Source organism: Canis lupus, chromosome 3 (assembly GCF_011100685.1).
Source record: "Canis lupus familiaris isolate Mischka breed German Shepherd chromosome 3, alternate assembly UU_Cfam_GSD_1.0, whole genome shotgun sequence".
In the NCBI taxonomy this organism is placed as follows: domain Eukaryota; kingdom Metazoa; phylum Chordata; class Mammalia; order Carnivora; family Canidae; genus Canis; species Canis lupus.
The window spans coordinates 24,170,469-24,192,918 of NC_049224.1; the positions used below are offsets into that span (position 1 = coordinate 24,170,469).

At 39.2% G+C, this 22,450-nt stretch overlaps 1 protein-coding gene and 1 long non-coding RNA gene across 4 annotated transcripts in view; one reads left to right on the top strand and one right to left on the bottom strand.

Moving 5' to 3' along the window:
• HAPLN1 (hyaluronan and proteoglycan link protein 1) overlaps positions 1-21,886 on the top strand; it is a 76,466-nt gene extending 54,580 nt beyond the window's left edge. For all 3 annotated transcript variants that reach the window (XM_038532404.1, XM_038532405.1, XM_038532406.1), the window contains 3 exons: positions 9,318-9,689; positions 17,657-17,959; positions 20,011-21,886. In XM_038532404.1, the coding sequence (XP_038388332.1) occupies positions 9,318-9,689; positions 17,657-17,959; positions 20,011-20,300 (965 nt within the window). In that variant the 3' untranslated portion in view covers positions 20,301-21,886. The remainder of the gene's footprint in view (positions 1-9,317; positions 9,690-17,656; positions 17,960-20,010) is intronic.
• The window catches only part of LOC119871155, an 87,055-nt gene that overhangs the window by 52,273 nt on the left and 12,332 nt on the right, over positions 1-22,450 (bottom strand). The window lies entirely within an intron of this gene.

Below are 22,450 nucleotides of genomic sequence, written 5' to 3' on the forward strand. Positions count from 1 at the left end.
CACTGAAGTTGAGAGAGGTTCAAAGCTTGTCCCTAGTTATATGTGGAAAGTCACAAGTGGAAAGCTGAGGTACAGACTCAGGAAGGCTGATTCTCATGTTCCTACACCAAACAGGAACCACATAGCTTCCATCTAAGCCTTTTCTTAGAGACTGTTGAGTCAATCTGTAGGCAAAGATGGCTCTCATTTTATTCCATTCAATTGATATAACTTGTCTCAGAAGAAACCAAATCACTGTGAAAGAAAGTTTGGTCTTGGAGCATGAAGAAACCATTCTTATGAGAATTACGAGAGAGCAATTGTGAGCACACAAGCCATGGGCGAAGGGGCAGAGGGAGACAGAGTGGCAGACTCCTCGCTGAGCAGGGAGCCTGATGTGGGACTTGGGCCCCGGACCGGAGATCACGACCTGAGCCCAAGGCAGACACTTAACTGACTGAGCCACCCAGGTGCCCCTAAGTTCTGCTGTCTTTTAGCGCTCTACACAGTGCCTTTCTTGTGCTACTTTGTGAGTGGTTTGTCTTAAAAATCAAGTGAGGCAGTTTGCCTGGTTTTTGTGTCACGTGTGAAGATACATGGCTGAAGGCAGATGCCTAACCGACCGAGGCAGCCAAGTGACCCCAGAACTGTTCTATTTCTTGGAGAAACCTGGCCACCATGGTGGTTCTTAAGGAGTCAGAGGAGGAAGGCAGGGCAACATCCACAAATGAATACATGCCACCCCTACCCCCAGATGAAGGCTGTCCAGAACCTCCAGGGAAATTGAGGAGACAGGGAAAAGTTGGGTTATATATGGATTTGGGGAGATTTTTGGAAAAGCTTCAAGGTGGTGGCCCTGAATGCACTCCTGTTAAGAACTAGTAACTGATTAGAAGAATCATCGAAAGTTGACGAGATGTGAATTTCCCAGGAACCAATGCTTTCTAGGAAGTATCTTCTGAAAGAGCACAGGAAAGAAGCCAATGTCGAAGATAGAAGAAGCCAGTTTGCACACCTGGCACACTTTGGACCTCAGTAAATGTTGGTCAGTAAGAGCCGGGGCGCTCACGGTGTGCCAGGCACGAAGCTAAGTTCTCAATAAATTATCTCACTTAACTCCATTTTACTCATGAGGAAACTGAGTCACAGAAAGGTTAAATAACACAGTATGAGAGTCCATAAGCTTAACCAATAAATCATGACTATCCAAAAAACGGATGAAAAAATCATGAATGTGGGAAAACAAAGCCCGCAAAGGACTTGGTCAGTGGACACAGCTAAACACCCTCATCGCACTTTACTTTTTCCGACTAGAAAAAAAGGTGAAGAGATAGAGTAGTGTTCAGGATATTAGCATAGCTCCTTCAGGTTTACCTCTGAGAACAAAGATTTTTAAAGTGTTCAATGGATTCCTACAGCTACCTGGAGGTTCTTTTTTTTTTTTTTTTTAGATTTTATTCGTTTATTCATGAGAGACACAGAGAGAGAGAGGCAGAGACACAGGCAGAGGGAGAAGCAGGTTCCCTGCAGGGAGCCCGACGTGGGACTCAATCCTGGGACTCCAGGATCATGCCCCAGGTCAAAGGCAGGCACTAAACTGCTGAGCCACCCAAAGATCCCCAACCTGGAGGTTCTTGACGCCCATTTCAAGCATAGAAGTTCACCTTTTATCAGATCTATGTGGAAAAGTTATGTGTAAGATATCCTGCAGGGAGAAAAAGTTCCACTGTCTCAAAAAAAAAAAAAAAAAATCTTTTTTTTTTTTTCAATAGTACCTCTAAGCTCTAAAACAATGATAACATTGACCCTTATTATTTACTATGAAACTTGGATAAGACAATAAGATGATACACATTCCTGATAAGCATCCCTCAAAACAATACTCTATTTGGGGTTAGGCTGTTTCCCATTATAGAATCAATTTAGCTCTAAGACAAGAAAGGAACACGGGCGATGGTCAGTATCTAAGCGAAGGCCCCATAGCACATCACATCAGATAATGCAGGTCTTGACAGAAAGGACACGTGCCATTTAAGGGCCACAGTTCCAGGCAATTTGGTTCAGCTGCAGATTGAGAGAAGCTAGCAGGGCACAGATTATACAATAGTTAGAGAGAAGGTGACCCCTGGCAGGGGGTTGGGGGCGGTACAGGGAGGAGTGAGTCCAAAAGGCAGGGTCACAGATGGTGAGGAACAGCAGCCATTGCTTTGCAGCGAAGAGCAGTTTTCACTTACCATATTTTTAGCACTGGATTCTTCCTTTATAGTCAAAGCTAGACAACAATCAGCACTTTGGTCAACGGTTTTTTAAAAGACTAGGGAAAATGAAGTAAAACTTGCATGCTTTGAAGACATGTTTGAAGATAACATGTTTATTGACAGAGCCATAGGTCTGCAAAAATATAATCCTGCGATCACCACAATCTACTATGGTTGAGGCTACCCGCTTCCAGAGATACTTTTGTCAAAGCTTTGAGTTTATTTATTTGTCAATTAAATTCCCTCAACTATTTTATGCACTGTGAGTGTAGGTGATATACTTGCACAGTTCAAAAGGCCTTAAACATGTAAGCGTACACAATGAAAATCTCTCAAGATTCCTCCTCCAGATATCCACCTCACCTTCCCACAGGCTACCGAAGTTATTAGTTTCTTGTGTTTCTCGTTAAATCCTTTCTTCCAGAGTTTAGGCAAATGTAATTATTTATTTTGAATTTATACAAATGGTAAGAGGCACACACGCCCTTATGTGTCTTCAGCTCTGACTTTAAACTCCAGATGAGAGCAAAGGTGGGCCACAGACAAATCCAAGGAGGTCTCAAACCCAAATCAGTGGGTCTTACTGAAAGGACACATGGGAAAGGGGCAAAATTAAAGGCAACCAGACCTCCAAAAGGACACTGAAGGCTGGGTGGGGCGAAGTGGGGACAGCTAGGACAGTGGAAAGAGCCCTCACAGAAGTTTCTGACTGGACACAACAGAATCATGTCTAAACAATGAGACCTTTGGAGCCCTGATGAGCAGCGTCAGGCCCAAACCAGATTCATTCCAGTCTGAAGGAAACAAAATAACTATTCAAAGTTAAAGGCGCAGGCCAACTGGGTGGCTCAGTGGTTGAGTGTCTTCCTTGGGCTCAGGGCGTGATCCTTGGGTCCTGGGATCGAGTCCCGTATCAGGCTCCCTGCATGGAGCCTGCTTCTCTCTCTGCCTGTGTCTCTGCCTCTCCCTCTGTGTCTCATGAATAAATAAATCTTTTTTTTTTTTAAAGTTAAAGGTGAATGAATAAGATGCTCCTTAATTTCTCCCTAAGTTATGTATTCTACTCAAGCATGAGGCATAAGGTACAGTGAGAAACACATTAAATTATGTGTCTGCTTACTGTGTTTTTAATATGTATATACAACTGTTTCTATGAAATGTTTTCATCTTAGAGCTACATTATGATAGAAAGTGAATGCAGCCGCACCCATGTCTCCTCCCATAGCTAGCTCAGGCTCCAAGCGACACCAGCCCACGTCACTCACAGACACTCGTGGCATTGCCAGCCACTACACTGACGCTGGAGGAACAATGTTAACAAGGCATGGCCCAGAGCCATCGTTTTCAGAAGATTCGGGTAAGCAAAGCCATAAGGATATACACTCATCTAGGTCATTCATCCTCCAGCAGGTTTGGCTCATATCCAGTATTTTCATCATGAGTGTCTTCACCAGAAGCATTTTTTGCTGCATTTTCATGGCATAACTGGCAGTAAGGCAATTGTGCCACAAAAGATAAAATCACAAAAAATTTTTAAAAAGAAACATTCATTTGGGGACACCCTGGTGGCTCAGTCAGTTAAATGTCTGCCTTTGGCTCAGGTCATCGGGCTCCCTACTCAGTGCGGAGTCTGCTTCTCCCTCTCCCTCTGCTTGTGTTTGCTCACTCGCTCACTCTTTCTCTGTGTCAGATAAATAAATCTTTTAAAAAGGGACATTCATTTAGAAGGACATAATGAAACATGAAATATGAATGACAAAATTAAAAAGACTTTATTATAAAATACAAAATAATTGAGTATATTTAGAATGTGCATAGACTCTTTGCAAATCTAAGCAAAGAACTGATTTTATTTTCTGGATTACACCTAAGCATTTGTCTTCAAAGTCTTTCATTCATAGTATTAAGCCTTTGTGTGTGGGGGGGGGGGAGGGGTTGGTTTATATTTTTTATTTATTTTTATTTTTTGGTGTTGGTTCATCTCCTTGTTCAGCATCTTTTTCTTCCTTTGATAAAATTTCTTCCTTCATTAAGAGACTTACCAGTTTCCAAATACTAGGATGTATATTTGTAAGGGAGCTTTTTAAAAAATATATATATTTTTTACATATACAGAGATAGTACACGAGCAGACTCCCTGCTGAGCAGGGAACCCCATAAGACGCTCAGTCTCAGGCCCCTGGGATCATGACCGGGGTCAAAATCAAGAGTCGGCTGCTTAACCAACTGAGCCACCCAGGTGCCCCTGTAATTGAGTTTTGTATGGCATTGTAAAAACCTGCCACATGGTTGTTTGTTCTTGGCATATTGTCACGTATCCCTTGACAGACATTCCAAAGTTCTATGGGGAACATGTATTCAAATTCTGTGCCACTGAATGAAGGTTAAGATCCATATACCATAAAATGATAGTATTGCAGGAGTGGAGAAATGAAACCCAACTGTCCCCCCACTGATGAAACCAACAAACTATCACACCAAATGGGCAACCGGTTGTTTTATTGCATTTTGTCTTATCTTTTATGGCAAAATTGCCTTATGGCCAATTATTTATGCAGCTTAAGATTTGCAGCAAAAATGTCTGTGGCCCCCCAGGCCCCGGTGAAACTCCCAAGCACCAGTCTGTCTACCCGCAGGAACCTAACACCTTCCACAGTGTGAGTCTTACACATCCAAACTTGCCAGGTGACAACAAATACCACAAAAATAAGGACTCATTTTTAAGTCCTTGTGCAGTTTTCTCAAATGACTCATCATGGAGCTGACAAGTAAGTCTCTGCCTACTAGTTTGGAATGTCAGAAGGAATTCACTTTTTCTTTAGAGTGATGAAAACGTTTTGGAAATTGCAGGGGGTAGTGATGGTGGTTGCACAACACGGTGAAAGAAATTAATATCACGGAATTGTATATGTAAAAATGGTTAAAATGTCAAATTTTATGTTATGTACATTTCACCACAATAAAAAGAACTCAAATGATATTGGGAGAGGAGTACTTTTAATGTCCTTGTTTAGCCATCTTAAATATATTCCCCAGTTGTTATTTAAAAGATTTCTTTATTCATGAGAGACAGAGAGAGAGGCAGAGACACAGGCAGAGGGAGACGCAGGCCCCACGCAGGGAGCCCAATGCGGGACTCGATCCCAGGACCCCCGGATCACGCCCTGGGCCAAAGGCAGCACTAAACCACTGAGCCACCCAGGCGTCCCCCAGTTTTTTGTGTTTTACATTTTATGTCTAGGAAATTCTAAAGTCTGGAGCTACTTCTTCTATACCCCAATGAGAAGGTAACCAACGCTAAGACTGGTTCTTTGGCACCATCCACAATTCACTGTAAAAAGACAAACTTCGATCTGTGACACCTTCTCTTTTTTTCTGTCATGTGTATTTCTTTGGCAACGAATTGCCATTAAAAAATGATTATACTTTTAAAAGAACTAAGAACAACAGGTAATAATCCAATGCCATACTTCTAAGTTGTTTCTCTGCGACTAATTGCTTTTGTCCTATTGTTTGAAAGGCTTCATCGAAATTACACAGCAATACAAAGATCAGGTGTTTGGTCATGCCACTGCCTTCATAATTTGGTGAAATTGAATGACGTCCTCTGGATTTCACAGCAGAATTTGTAAAATAATAATGAGGCCCTGCTGTTTCCCCTGGAGACAACTGTGGTCTTTGAAGGGCATCAAATCTTTCAAGTCGCTCGCTGTCATTGACACTCACTAATAGAAATATGAAATTTCTGTGACTTACAAATTAAACTTTTAAAAACTTCAATCCTTCCAAAATGAGCATATGTCTGCTGCCTAGTTTATCCTTTCATACTTTTTATTAAAGAAGAAAACAAAAAGGAAAACAAGCAATGCTCATTTTGATGATCGAGGTTTAGGTTTACCTTTTACATTTTATTTGCTTTGCAAATCCTATTGATCAAACAGGTTGATTTAAACATTAATTTTGCACCGCTTACATTCTTGCATCCAATGATGAGATTCAACACTTCGAGGCAAGACAGGCACAGATTTTGCCATCCATTTGCTTCTCTCATCTGCTCATAGTCCCTGCCCTCTCCAGCTGATGTGTTTCCTGGCTTATCCCTATCATGATTACCTGCCATGGGGAGCCTGACAAAAATCTTAAACTCAATGTTTTCACGAGGCAGGCCAGCTGGTCAAACACCCAGCGTTCCTGACTCCCTGGCCAGTGCTCCTTCCTGTATCGCATTTGTTCCACAACAGGCCACTCTCGGCAACAATGCTCAGTGCTGTATAATCTGCAGTGCCAAACTTCTAAAAACAAGCAAACCGACAAAAAATATTGTTCTCAACGTCATGCTGGGGGTTTAGACTAATGAACACTGATAGCCCTAGTCACCCAATGTGTCACACATTACACATCTTTCTTAGAGTTTCAGCCATGGACTTCTAGACTGATTACTTCAACACTGCAGCCTCCCCACCCACCACCACAAAAAAAAAAAAAAAAAAAAAAAAAGAACGGTAGAATTTTATACATTTTGGCAGACTTGTTAGAAAAATTATTTTGTGGGAAATCAGTGAATCTTTGGTATCTGCTCTATTCTCAATATTATACCACATAAATCACCATCTACTCACAGTGTTGGATTAGAAGCAAATAGTACCTAAAGAGAAATCAGAAGCCTACACTTTTAAAATACTGCAAGATGATGTACAGTTAACCACAGAAAAAAATTAGAAGTCTCAGCCCCCTGTACAAGAGTTTTGATCTTTGCTTTAACTCTTTAATTTATGAAGCACTCAGACCCTGTAGTCATTCTGGAACACCTTATGATTATGTGAAACCACAGAATAATTTCTATGTCTCCTTTGTAACACAGGTGGCATTTTATGTATTTTTTTACCCACTGGGTTCAAAATTTTCTAAGTAGATAGTTAATAATATGCCAAAATCATGCTATGAGGTAGTATCATATTTAAGAAAGACTGTGCAAAAATATCTATGCAGTAGGAAGAGTTAGCAGTGAGTCCATACTTATTTTTGATCAGACATGGTTCTAAGTGCCTTATGTGTCAATTAGATCAGCTATGTATGACAGATATGCTATCCCTAATTCATTTATAAAGAAATTAGAACTTAGAGACTGCACAACTTGCTCAAGGCTCCAGAGCTAGTAAATGGAGGTGGTGAGATTATAACAAGGTATCACATTGCAACCTTTGTTCCTAATTACTATAATACCACTTATCCCTTATGAATTTGGACAAATTAGTTTTGATTTTATGGTAAAAATCTTGCAAGAGTCATGAAAATGCAACCTCCTGTAGCTCTGTCAGGTCTCAGTTCATGCCTTGGCATGGAAAGCTCACCTCCCAAGCACCCTTCACTACAGCAACTTTCCTCTGCCTGGAAAGAGGATACTTGGATGCAGTCATTAGGGGTATTGTAGAGGGAAGATTACAGGTAGGATAGAGTTGGACAGATTTGTCTTGAATCCCTTATGATTCTATGATCCCAAATAAAAAGGTAAAGAATAAAATCTAAAGGAAATGCTTAATGAACTGGATTTATGATTCATTTTAATGAAGCCATTATCCTCTTATTTTATTATCTATTCCAAGTGGGAGCATTAATGGCTTTGTTAAACTTTTCAGTTTTTAAGGATTGAAGCCGACATAAATTGGGGCCATTTTGAAATACTCATTCTGATCATTGTAGGTGAAAAATAAAACCACGGTATCTATTTTTGGATATTCTTTATTTTAAAATCTGAATCCTGTGTATGCCATTAAATAAGTAACTTATGGGATCTGTCTGGAGGTAAGTGGGTGCTCTTCATGACCTGTTTATCCTCAATGATTCGTGGTCAAGAGTCACTCAGTACCTACCTACCTCAGGCTGGAAGGGCTGCAGAGCTCCACGAAAGGCAGCTTTTGGCAAATTTGGAAACCGTGTATAGATGAGAAGGGGTGTGTGTGTGTGTGTGTGTGTGTGTGTGTGTCCAGGAGTTTTTATATTGCTTTTTCATGTTTAAATCTTGCATGTCCTCAAGAGACCTTGTCAAGGTCAAAAGCATAATAAGCTAACCAGGGGAAGCCCCAGAGAAAGCCAAGAACAGCTGGCTCCCTGGAGAACGCAGCCCTACTGACTTGGCAGTCTTGGGCTATTGCGGTGCTCTCTGGAAGGCCATCTCGTTTTTGGAGGAGGCAGGGAGGAAACCAAAGGGCAAGGTAAAGAGAAGTGGGAGCCATAAGATATACTATAAAACAAGATGCAGCAGAAAGCAAAGACAAGGAGTAGGAGATTTATGGGAACAAAGAAACAAATAATTATTTGGTTAATCAGGAAATAAATATAACTGGATATGTTTTCAGCAATTAGGTTTTGAGGAATAGATTTCAGAACCTGGAGTTTTTTTTTTTTTTTTTTTTTTTTTTTTAGCACTAAAAATACCTTTCTGATGTCTAGTCTTTGTGTGAAAATAAAACACACACACACTGCTTGAAATGCTCCAGAATGGCAAATCACAGGTGTATATCTGAATGGAAACCATGAATGTGAGGATATTCTAAGTCCTTTGACTAGAATAGTACGAGGAAAATTGATCACGTTGCTTTATAATCTCACTGCAAATAAAACAGAGATTTACTGTATTAGAAAGCTCAGGTGGGAAAAGAAATTTGCCTACCTTGAAATTTTTTAGTCTGTACTGATGAAATGAGTCATAAAACTCTGTCATTTTGCTTGGTCTTGTTTCTATATTTTTGATATTTAAATGTAGGAAAAAATAGAATGTTGTTAAATTATCAGACTTCAATGACTGTGGAGTTTTATGTTCAATAATTTTCAATTATCGTAATTAACAAACTTCTTTTTTTTTCAGCGGTTTAAGAGATATGACTGCCTTGTAGGTGCCCTCTAGCTATTAGAGGTACCTTTATATGTGGTTCAAAAAAGATTACTGTCCAAGAACGCAGAGAAGCTCATCACCCGATGATACTCTTTGTCAGATGCCCTGTATAGGTAGCCTATCTCATTTTATTTAAAAAACAAAGCCTAAAAGCATATTAATGGCTCTTTTTCTTTTTTTAATTATAGCAGAAAATGGCCCTCGTCTACTCGTGGAAGCAGAACAAGCCAAGGTGTTCTCACACAGAGGTGGCAATGTTACACTGCCATGTAAATTTTATCGAGACCCTACAGCATTTGGCTCAGGAACCCACAAGATCCGAATTAAGTGGACCAAGCTAACTTCAGATTACCTCAAGGAAGTGGACGTTTTTGTTTCCATGGGATATCACAGGAAAGCCTATGGAGGCTACCAGGGTAGAGTGTTTCTGAAGGGAGGCAGTGAAAATGATGCTTCTCTGGTGATTGCAGACCTCACCCTGGAGGATTATGGGAAATATAAGTGTGAGGTGATTGAAGGATTAGAAGATGATACTGCAGTGGTAGCATTAGAGTTACAAGGTAGGTATCTCTAAATCATGTTAAACTCGGAAATGATAATCATTTTTCATGATGAGTAATATCTACTGGTTACCATAGTGATAATGCAAGAAATCAAAAGTCCATGCGTAGCCTGTTTCTTTTCTTTTGTATTTTGCAGTCTGTCAGTGGTTCCAGCTTTCATATTTGAAATGTACACACAATGGTTATACACAAAATTGAAGCTATTTGCAAGTAGGAGAAACGTGCAGTGGAACTGAATTAATATTTGGAAACTGCCTTATGCTTTTCAAAATTTAAATCTCATGACATGGTTACTGAGAAATTCAGATTGAATGCATTTTTATTATGCTTCTAAAATTATCTCAGTTTCAAAATAATGGCAACTTTTGTGAAGGACATCTGCTAACTAAAATACATGTAATTGTATTCTAGAAAGTAACTGTGAAATCTTAATTTAACAAAAAAGTGCCCTCCAGATTTATTTAAATAAGTAAAGAAGTAAACTTTTTTAATGGTCCAAAGTCTTTTAGACACCAAATACCAAACATTTTAGGCATTCTGGGAGAATTTGATTTCTTAAGTATGTAATCTCAATAGGTTCCAAAGCCAAAATGTAGAGAACGCTAAACAATAAAAAGTGTCCTCACTGCCCAAAGCCCACCCTCTATATGTCCCACCAGTAGGGAAATTCTTCTTTATTTCTCATGTATCTCAAAACATCTCATATTCATGAATTTCAGTGTTTCTTTATACTGAAGGATGAGTTATGGCTGTGGTGATGGAATACTTTCCTTCCTTATGCACATAGACTTTAGTTGGGTATTTGCTAGAAGATCCTTTCACATCCTAGAATAAAATTGTGCCTTTGGAAAAGAATCTGTTTGGTCCACTAGCCTATCACTGAAAAATTGACCTTTTGACTCCCACAGAATCCTATCACATAGAGATTTATTAGCTTTATGTATCTAATAAATTGCAGTATCAAAGTACATTCTTGTGGCTTTCTCTTGTCTCTCTTTTTTCTCTTGTCTCTCTTAGTTGTAGTTCTTGGCTCCTGATTACATGTCACCTTGTACTTACAGTTTTTATTGACTCACATTAATATCTACAAACACTGGCATTATTCAAGATGAAAAAAGTAATTGGCTTAGAGAAAAGAGTTAATCATCAAATGTTAATGACAGCCCACTTTCTTTATCGAAGGGGCATCAGGCAGTGGACAAAGCCTCGAGCCAGTAGTACCAACCAAGACTCTTAGGTTAGTCCCAACTCTGCCAGTATGAGTTTCATAACTGGGGCAAGTTACTTACCTTGTTGCACCTGGCTTCCTCACAACTATGAATAACAAGTTGAACTATATTATCTGTTCGGTTAGTTTTTCTTCTAAAATTCTGTTTACAGACTATGTATTTCCTAAACCTATGTAGTACACCTGCCATATTTCCTATCTCTCTATGTTTATTTTAAAAGAAAACTTCAAGCGAATTGACCAGTATAATTTGCAGAAGTAGGAGGAAACCATAAAAATATATATACAATGAATATAAGATACTTCCATATTCCATCTGGATACCTGCTTGCTAATAGCTTTGGCATAAAGCCTCCTGTAGCTTTGTTTGAAAAGGAGATTTACAATATGTCAGAGGAGGATGCACTCTAAGACTGTACTGAAGACATAATTAGAGATGTTGAAGTAGAAACTCTAAAAAGGGTAACTTTTCCTGCCTAGGCCCCGCACCATCCCAAAGCACTACGTTTTCCCCGCTATTGGAACGCTTCCTGACCATATGACCCATTAGCACATGAGCCAAGTAAATGTGTCCAAGAAAGCAATTTAACTGATAAATATTTTTATAAGTGCCTTTTTGGTGCCGGGAGATGTGAAGATTTCCAAATCTTGGTTGCTGTAATCATGTGTGCTGTGTGTTTCGCTCACTTTCAGTAATGCCCCTTGACAGATGAGTCTTAGGAAGAACTCCTTTTCTAAGGTAACATGGCGAGTGGTCAGAGCTAAAACTGGAATTTGATACCAAGAACATTGGACGAACACTGGATATGTTTTTATCCACTATGATCAAGGGGTTTACAGGAAGGGGAAATTCTCTGATGGGGAGAAGACCAGAGGCTTCAAAAAGGCAGCAGTCTTTGGCAGCTTCTGGCTTCAGGAGATTCTTAGAGGCTCCAAAGTTATTTGGGTGATAACCTACAGACTGTCTTTTGTTCCCACTGCATTAACTGAGGTACTCATGGGAACTGTTAAATTCCTGTCCCTGCAGATAGTGTTTCTCCATCTTTCTTATGTGCTGCAGCAAGGGTGGGAACAGTCATTAACCAGAGGCCATGCCTTGCAAGAGCTAACATCTTAACAGTGAGCATTATACACAGGAAACCATTTCTGAACAACTGAAAAAAATATAAATCTTCAAAGAATAAGGTCAGAGTTCTACCCCGTGTCTTCTCTTCCACTCCGCAGCAGTGACATTCTCACGCACCTTACACATTATAGCTCTAATCACACTTTGTTTTGTAAAGATTGCCTGTCTCCACCTGTTAACCACTATCTGCTTGAGGGCAGTCAAGTGCCAAGAACGCAGTTAGTGCTCAGTAAATAGTTTACAAGTGATTGAATGTTAGACACAATGGGTTTAAACTATTCAAATACTAAAACAAAATGTGCATGCCATGGAGAAGCCATGGGAAGTACTGCAAAGGAAGCAACATTTGATTTGGACCCCGAAAGGTGAACCTGGTCCTTCCAAAGGGTAGAGAGCATGAAAAAGCAAGGGAGAGGATCTTTCCCCAAAGGGAAAACTGAAAAACAGATGCCATAGACAGTCTGCATCCACATGGACTGGTTTAAGGCTCCCAGCTTTGGCAATAGGGTGAGATAAAAGTCTTTATCATAGCTAATTTCAAACATTTGGAAAAATAGAAAGAGTAGTATATTGAATCCCTATATGCCATTGTCCAGCTTCAAAAATTATCATGATAAAGACACCTTATTTTATTTTATATAATCTCACTTCCACTGAATAATTTTCAAGAAAACCTCAGATAGCATATTATTTTGTCTACATATGCTGCAATATACAATAAGGACTCCTATTGTAAAATGAAATTACAAAAAATATTTAAGATAGTCATTGTAGAATAAAATTTGAAGAAGCTTAGTTGCTAACCTGAGGATACACATGAAAAGTGACTTGATAATTTCCACATAGTCTGGGATAGATGAGCAAGGTGCAGCGATTATATACCTAAGAGTTTAAGGGCTATGTGGCAAAAGAGATCTTGTGGTTATTCCTTATTAGCTCAAACCCAGTTTTTGACTTTTTTCATTATGAGTTACATTCTTATATATGACCATCAGGCCTCGTCAATCTTACGACATACATAAATAAGGCCAGGGAAGCATATCATTTTAAATGTCATGATTATGCTGCCTTTTCAACTGTAATTGTACAATATTTTAAATTATATTAGTCATTTAATATATACCAAATGCTGTGTGCTCCAAAGAATTTTTCCAATTAGAAAGAAATCATTCTTCTTTAAGATGTCCAAATTATATGGCTTGTATTTATATATTACAAGATTTTATTCTGTCTTGGATTCAAGACAGAATATATGTATATATATTTTTTTGTATTATGTATATATAAAATGCATATCAAACCATGGGCACTTTGAAGGAACAGACCATTCCCCAAACCTGTATTCTAGAGGACTGAGCCCAGTGCCTTGCTCTTAGCTGTGACTTAAGAATTGCTTTATGAATAATATTGATAAAAAAATTATAAGCTTTTTTGAAAGACTAAACTACATGTGAGCTGGAGTTAGCTGTGGATAATTTTTTCATATAAAAGCTTTGATTGGGTAATACCTTCTGATTTCTACCAATTACCCACATTGCCAGGAACAGCACCCAGCAAGACTAGCCTTATGTAAATATAACGGAGAGATTCCACTCACTAGAAATTAATGAGTAACTTGGTCTATACAGTTCATCTCAGCAATCAATAAATAAAAAATATGAAAAACAATACTTTTTCTTCCAATCTCCCATTGTGTTGGTTTTCTGCTGTGGAAAATGGGGCCAGATACACAAAAATATAGTCTGAGAGCTATTAGAAATTGAAAAATAATTTCAGATATGTGTAGTACTGATAGGCCCTGTAAGGAGTACTGAGGAAGGCAAAATTATACTCCAGGGTTTCTGTCCTTCTATTATTAAAGTTACTGAAATTTATATTAGCTCTCATATGGGCCATGGTATGAACATGTTTCAGATGTCTAACAAATTGATATTTGCCCACAACTAGGATGAATTGGACTGTGCAATTATAAATATTAAATAATGTGTTTTCAAAACATATTTCTACTGACTAAACTACTCACATTCTTTTCCATACAATAGATCATCCTTATTAATTCCCTTTGTTGTGATGCATACCAGCCCTTCATGGGAAAAGAAACAACTTTTGATTACATTTTGACAGATGAGTATAAAATAATCATACTTGGAAAATAATCACACGCCCTTCGTTTTCACCGAAGGAAGTTTAGCTTGTATTTTTGTAATGCTGGATGAAAGCAATAACCATTCTCCCCATAATTCAGCTGCAGGAAGTACACATTTTTCCACAGAGACAGGTTTCTGCAATTACAGCCTTAGATGTTGAAATCTTAACATGCTGGAAGTAAAATAAGTAAATAAATAAAATACTAACAAACATGTAGTTCCAGAAATGCCCCTGCTGGTAAGAAACATTTAATTATTGAAATATGTACACCAAATGTGCACAGTACAGTGAAACTTTTACAACCTTGGCTAAGACTCAGAAATAGATCTTGATTTACTAGGAATGTAGTGTTTCCGTGATCATCAAACATTAATTAAAATTCAAGTAAATGTTTTGAATTAATTTAACAATAAGTTGACCACTTTTCCTACAACTGAAAAATAATGAAGTTTCAATATCGGGTCTCGTTATGACTTTAAGAAATGTTTGCATGAAGTTATGTTAAATTTGAAAGGAACTTAAATAAAAATACATTACACTGAATTTGGAACTGAGTCAACCATGGTTCAGGAACGTTCAATGCTTAATCAAGAACAAATGACTCAGGAAAATTTTTTCCTAATGCTCATGAGAGTCCACCAAATAACACCACAGTGAATTTAAGCCAGAAAGGTTGTCTAGGTCTTGAAAATTATTGTAAATTAAAATATCCTACATTCCCCACTGTTCCCTTTTTGAGACGTTTGGGAAACAGGATCCTACCCAAATGGCTTCTCTCTCCAAACTTTGAGAATTTTCTTTCACTTGGGGTCTAGCTGCCAAAGAAATCTCTTCCGGATAAATTAAATATGTTTCTTTTCATTGGCATTGCTGGGGTTCTGAGGAATGAGGATGAAAGGCATGAGAGGACAGTGAGAGCTCTAGCAGCTCCTTCCCAGCGCTAACTGGGTTCTTAGCTGGATGCCTGGAAATAGCTCTTCTTAGATAGAACCATCTCGGGCTCCCCTCCACCCCCACCACTGCAGGGGGCAGTGACAACTGAGAGAGTCTTTTCCTCCTTCCTTTTGGCTCTGATTCAACTTACAGATCCTTCAGCCAAGAACCTGAGAAGGCAGGATGAAATCAGGAAGCCTTCCTGGATCCCTGCCTCTAGTGAATGGTGCCAGCTGGACTGCCCTGGAGGGACAAACGTGTCCTGCAGAGTCCTTGGGTGGACATGACTTGATTTAGGCTATTGAAATTTCTTCTTGTAGAGTCTTCCAGGACAATTTATAAAAGGAAAACATTTCCTGTGTCCTGGTTACACTATTAGTGAATTGTACATTCATCTTGCATAGGGTCTGCAGTCTCATAAAATAGCACTTGTGATATAACCCACCAAATTACTGTGTCAGTGGGACAACTTTTATATTCCAAGTATTCTTTTAAAGATTTCATTTATTTTATTTATTTATTTATTTATTTATTTATTTATTTATTTATTTATTTATTATTGAGAGAGAGAGAGAGAAAGAACGAGCAAGGGTGGGGCAGAGGGAGAGAAAAAAAGAAGCAGGGAGCCCAATGCAGGGCTTCACCCCAGGATCATGACCTGAGTCAAAGGCAGATGCTTAACTGACTGAGCCACCCAGGTGCCTCTCCACATGCTAAAGTATTAAATATTACTAATTACAATAAAATAATCCAAGGCAGGACCTTAAATACCACTCTGAATTAACTGTCTTTTCTGGGGAGATGTTTTGAGGCAGTGGTCCCTGTTAAAGTCCGGCAAATGATACAACATTGCTTTCTTATGACATAATTCTCATCCTTTAAGGGAAATGCACAGAAAGTCAGGAGATGGCTCAATCACCTCCAGGGATTATTTGACCAAAAAGAATGCTTTAGAGAAGCCATTGCATCTTCCCAGGCAAAGTCAAGCGCCAAGGCACAATGTTCACATCAGTTAAGGGTTTTTGCCCTCTCGCATACTTAACTTAATTCTTTGGCATTAACTAAGTCAATGTTTATTCTGTATCTACCTTGCACAGGACAAGCTTTGGGAAGGTTGTTTTTTGTTATTTTTTCTATTTGCAATAGAAATGTTTTCAAAAGCTAGTTTCAATTTGCAACATATGAATATGGAAGCTGAAAAGTTATTTTTAAATGAAAGTTCTCATTTCAGTTGTGCTGTTCAAGAACAGAAAAAAAATAAGAAGAAGGGCCACCACGCTAGAAGTTGAAATAGATTAACAGAGTACTCTTTATGGAGTATGGAGTGAGGTATGCCTCACTGTAAACAATTCTTATTAATATGAACTAAAGCTGCTTAACTAGGTTTCTGTTACTTAGATAAACTCACTTTAGAGTTTCTCCAAATAGGAAGCCTCCTGAGTGAAAAGTCCTTAGATCAGTTTTTAGAAGCATATGTAAAAGGAAGTATATAGCTACACTTGATTCATTTGTTACCACATTTGTTTATACATTTAAAAGGCTATAGGAAGCCAGGCACCTAGGTGCCTCAGTTGGTTAAGTATTTGACTCTTGATTTTGGCTGAGGTCATGATCTCAGGAACGTGGAATCAAGCCCTTGAGTCTGTTCTGCGCTCAGCACGGGCGGAGTCTGCTGGAGATTCTCTCTCCCTCTCGCTCTCCCCCTCTCCTCCCTCCCCTGCTCAGGGGCACTCAATAAATAAATAAATAAATAAATAAATAAATAAATAAATAAATAAATAAAATCTTTTAAAAAATGAAATATAAATCCTAAGCTAATTACTAATTATATTAGAATACTTACTAATAAACACATGGAGAATTTTGATAAATAACTTCTCTCTGGGCATGATTTCTATATCCGCTGCCGCCTTTAGTATTCAATATTGACTTTTTCCTCACTGAAAAGGACTCAGTAGTAATCCATTTTAGGGTTAATAACAGAAGTAGCAGAAGGGGGATCCCTGGGTGGCGCAGCGGTTTGGTGCCTGCCTTTGGCCCAGGGCGCGATCCTGGAGACCCGGGATCGAATCCCACGTCGGGCTCCCGATGCATGGAGCCTGCTTCTCCCTCTGCCTATGTCTCTGCCCCTCTCTCTCTCTCTCTCTCTCTCTCTCTCTGTGACTATCATAAATAAATAAAAATTTAAAAAAAATTAAAAAAAAAAGTAGCAGAAGGGAGATTCTCAAGGAAGCTCTTTGAAAAAGATAACCTGTGGATGAATCATTCCAGAAAGGAGAGTTGTTAAGGCTTGAACTGAGCTCTTGGCAAAAGGACCAATCACTGAGATAAACCCCATAGCTAATTGTGAGATGCTTGGAGCTGAGAGGCTGTTCATAGGCGAAAGGGACCATGAGAAACCATCGTAAGGTGACCATAAACTCTAACTTGACCTGATGGAGATTTTATTGCCTTTTCACCAGTCAAGTGGCATTTGCTCCTGGTCCTTACTGACTGCACCACTAACCCCTTGGCCTCTCCTTTGGACAGGTGTGGTGTTCCCCTACTTCCCACGACTGGGGCGCTACAATCTCAATTTTCACGAGGCGCAGCAGGCTTGCCTGGACCAGGATGCTGTGATCGCCTCCTTTGACCAGCTGTACGAGGCCTGGCGGGGCGGGCTGGACTGGTGCAATGCCGGCTGGCTGAGTGACGGCTCCGTGCAGTACCCCATCACCAAGCCCAGAGAGCCGTGCGGGGGCCAGAACACGGTGCCCGGCGTCCGGAACTACGGGTTTTGGGATAAAGACAAGAGCAGATACGATGTTTTCTGTTTTACATCTAACTTCAATGGTAAGCCACTAACTGCACTGCCTTCTTTCCTGTCCAGGGGATCAATACGTATTGTAACGAAACACTCAATTTTTAATCCTACCTGCTTAAGGAAGAAAGAACAGAACGTGGCCTTGACATGTTGCCTTCAGTTTGAAAAGATGCAAAGTTCTGTAACATTCATAATTTTTTAAAAATCCCCCTAAGCAAAAATGCGTATTTCCACTACTCCTAGGTTCGTGGCATCCGATTGTAATTATAAAACAGTTTAAATTGCAAACTTGTTACGGGGTCTCTTTCTTATTGACAAACACCTTGCCGCCACTGCGTGTGATAGACACGTAGGCCCTGGGCTACAGATTTCTCAACTAAAGTGAGACCAGCCTCTATGTCACGCTCTCTTGCTCTAAATTACAAAGTCAAATATGTTCATAGTTGATCAACCAAACGCACAATAAAGAGAGAGCTCAGAGTAAAGAGAACTTTGCAAAAAATAAATAAGTAGCAATAGGACTGGAGGCGAAAGTGGAAGAAGAGAGATCCAGGTGGCCCCCGTGTTGATGACTTGATCTGTCACCTTCACCATAACTCCCAACCTTGTCTTGCTCTGTCCAGAATCAGCTGCGTAATTTGTGAGGCTCAGTGCAGAATGAAGATGTGGGTTCCATGATCAAAAATCAAGGATTTTAAGATGGTGACAGCAGCATATTAAATAAGCGTGGGGCCCCATGTAACTGCACAGGTCACACACTCCTAAAGCAAACCCTGGCCCTGTCGTTTTATATTCTAGTTCCCTGGGGACATGCTTTGGGAAAAATAGCAAGGGATAGGGGATGGCCGAACTTTCTGTAAAGGGCCAGGTGATAAATATTTTTGGCTTTGTGGGCCACACAGTCTTTGTTGCAACTACTCAATGTAGCTCCGTACCCTGTCATGCAAAACAGCCACACGCAGTATTAAAGCGATGGCTGTGGCTGTGTTCCAACAAAACTTCTGTTGACTCCTGTGCTGTAGACTTTGTGGACCTCCCTGTGGTACGGATGATAGAGCCGACCTCTAACTAGTGTTCCAGGGGCCTCGGCCTTTCCTTCAAATCACATTGTCTTAGTCTAGAAAGACTTGGCAAGCTCGAATGTATACTTCCATAACCCGTATGTGATGGAGGGCAAAGAGGCAGCCCATAACAATGTGTGATCAGATAAGAGAGTCTGATTACACTCCACATGAGCCTCAAAGTCTGGGAAAATCTTCAATCAGTGTAGCACGTCAGCCAATGGATGTCGCACTTTATACGTTGTAGGCATATTTAATATACATTAAAGGCATTTCAGTAATTAACTTTATTCAGTGAGTGGTTAAGACTAACACGCTCTTCCTTGTGAAATCAAGAAATGGTTAGGTGTCAGGGCTCCCACGGAGCAAAGCTGAAAAAAAAAATAAATAAATGCACCCTTCTTTGCTAGGAACTGAACAGACTGGGGTTCACATTCTGAGTCTGCATTATTTATGGCAAGTGACTTCCTGTATTTTTTGCATTTTCATACTGTAGTCTTTGAATCAGAATAATGTCTTATTGATACCTGTAGTGAAAAGGACTTGAGGGCTTTTGATTTTTTTTTAAATGGACTTTTATGTCAGGAATGTGTTTTGATCTTTTCACATTCAAATTTTGCCTCTCCAGAAACTTGTGCGAGGGTTCAGTCTTGCTACAGCTAGAATTTAAATAGCTCTTGCTTTTAACGTGGAATTTTGTCTTCTCTAGTGCTACAGAAGGGCCCTTTTAGTCCCTAATTAGCTAACAGAAACTGCATCTGTCATTTCCCTTCTCTGTTTCAAAGCTGTAAAAGGGCATGTCTGAACGCATAGCAAGGGGCAAGGAAAAAACTCATCTAGCAGAGAATGACTGAGGGGTGCTACGTTTAATGGACAACCCCATGGTCCCAAACCTTGACAGCCATTGCTCTATCTCCCCCCCCGCCCTTCGTGGAAAAGCACTTGGGTTTGGGCTCCTTCCATGTCTGTGGGGCTCAGCTGCAGACAGGCCCATTGACTCTCTCCCCTTCTCTCCACAGGCCGGTTTTACTACCTTATCCACCCCACCAAGCTGACCTATGATGAAGCAGTGCAGGCTTGTCTCAACGATGGTGCTCAGATCGCCAAAGTGGGCCAGATATTCGCTGCCTGGAAACTTCTGGGATATGACCGCTGCGATGCGGGCTGGTTGGCAGATGGCAGCGTCCGCTACCCCATCTCTAGGCCAAGAAGGCGCTGCAGTCCTACAGAGGCTGCAGTGCGCTTCGTGGGTTTCCCAGATAAAAAGCATAAGCTGTATGGTGTCTACTGCTTCAGAGCATATAACTGAGCGTGCCCCTAGAGCACATCAGTTTTAAAGTCATTAAGAACATGTGAAAGGTTGTTGTTTTTTTTTTTTCAATATGAACTCATGCAAGTTACCAAAACTGTGATAACCCTTTTTTACTTACTGTAAAGAGTCATTTTCATAAAGACCAATTCATTGATTTGTTTTGTAAAGCTATCATTCAATATATATTATAAATTAATATAATTTTAAGGGAAGCGCTATATTAAGGAGGCTTTAGAGCCCAACTGTTTAGGCTACATCATCCCAGTGAAGTATCCTTTCATGAACCGGGCATGCAATAGCTTGAGGTTTGCTAAGATTAAATTGAGGAAAGTACAGCTACTCGGAGCAGCAGCTTCCACAAGCACAAATTTTACACATTTGTACAATTTTGAAATGCACTACAATATACAAATTAGAGCAACAGATTTGAAATACAGGCTTCTTTACATAAACTGAGATTCCGAGAGGTTGCACAAAACTCAGTTTCACAAGGGAACAAGCTACACTTTTCTAAAAGATAATATTTCAAGTCTCCAATAAACAGAATCTTTTAGTCTTTAAAATCCTGCCTTTTTGACCGAAAAAAAAAAATTCATATGGACTCCAATGCATAATAACAAGCACAGTTAAAACTCCTTAATAACCCCATTTATATGAAGTATGAAACGTAAATAAGCAGATAATATTTAACCAATGAGAGACTCCTATCTTCTTTTAATTAAAATGACATGTACCTGAGAAAAATTGTTAAATCTTTTGAGTAGCTTTACTGAGTTATATTTAAATTCTAAAGGCCGTCTGCTAAGCAGCCATTAGCATCTACTCAGGGCAGTTATATAGATAAACTGCTGGACAGAAAAATTGTAAAATTTAGCAGCTTGATTTTATGTTAGCCTATGAAATATATTGTCCTATAAAAATAACTTTAAACTATTTAATATTTCCTTCTTTACCTTACATGAAAAAAGTTTAAATCACAAAAGGAATGAGTAACTATACACTTGCCTAACCAAGAAATATAGACCCAACTTTCAAAATTTCTATTATTCTACTTTGTATATATACTAGAAAGCCCAACCGGTGCCTGTGAGGGGGGGGAAACAAGTGAACAAAGTAGTTCTAAACCTTCCTCCATATAGAAAATGTGGTCAGTGATGTCACTTTCCTTGCTGGTCATCATTAGGCTTAAATGAAATGCAGAAGCTCCCATCAAAGAGTTTACACTAAAATCTTCAGGGCTTTAAATGAAAGGGTAAGGCCAGTTTCAGAAAAACAACTTTAGACATTAGCAGCTCCAATATTAAATAAAGCTCTGTTTTCCTATATTTTTATGACTGTTGAGACCCCGCAGGGACCAATATTTGTATTCAATTTACATTTCATGGTTTCCCATTGTTTCACAATGAGTTCTAATAAATGGGATTTAGTATAATAATCCAAGTATGACATAGCTGGTATGCTTTCATGAATGTTTTTATGTAGATTTTCCTCCCATGAACATGAGTAAATAAATCTGTTTCCTGAATTGATTGTGGTTGCATTTAAAGCTCTGTAATAATTCTAATAAATTTACTCTATAAATATAGAGTTAACATGTGTAGAAGGTATAGAACAATTGGAAGCCCATGAAACCATAATTATATCCATATATTATCTAGACAAAATATTGTAAATAAGAGTTGATCATTTCTTTTATTGAAGCATATCTGGGAAATTTCAGATGCTTTAATATTGAAAGAGGACAATGTATGCATGCACATTTTTACATTAGGCTGGATATGCAAATTGTACAAAAATATAAATCCAAAGAGATTGTAAAGTTTAACTCAGACACTGCTGATACAACTAGAACTCAAACTACTAACCTAAAAATACCTGAATGGTCTAGGATAAGATGAATATATTATTTAAAGAGGGGACTATCTCCAAAATAGCAACTTTAACACCTCAGATATGGGGGTTAGCATGTTGGAGGAAGCCCATACTTGAGTGATTATGCCCCACATTATAAGAATTGTATCGGAAATGCAAGTGGGAACACATTTCTATTGAAGCAGATATGTAAATTTCAGTTATTGCTGCAGAACTCTACCTTTATAATATTTTAAGCATCGTAGCATTTCTTAACTTTTGAATACTTACTAGTA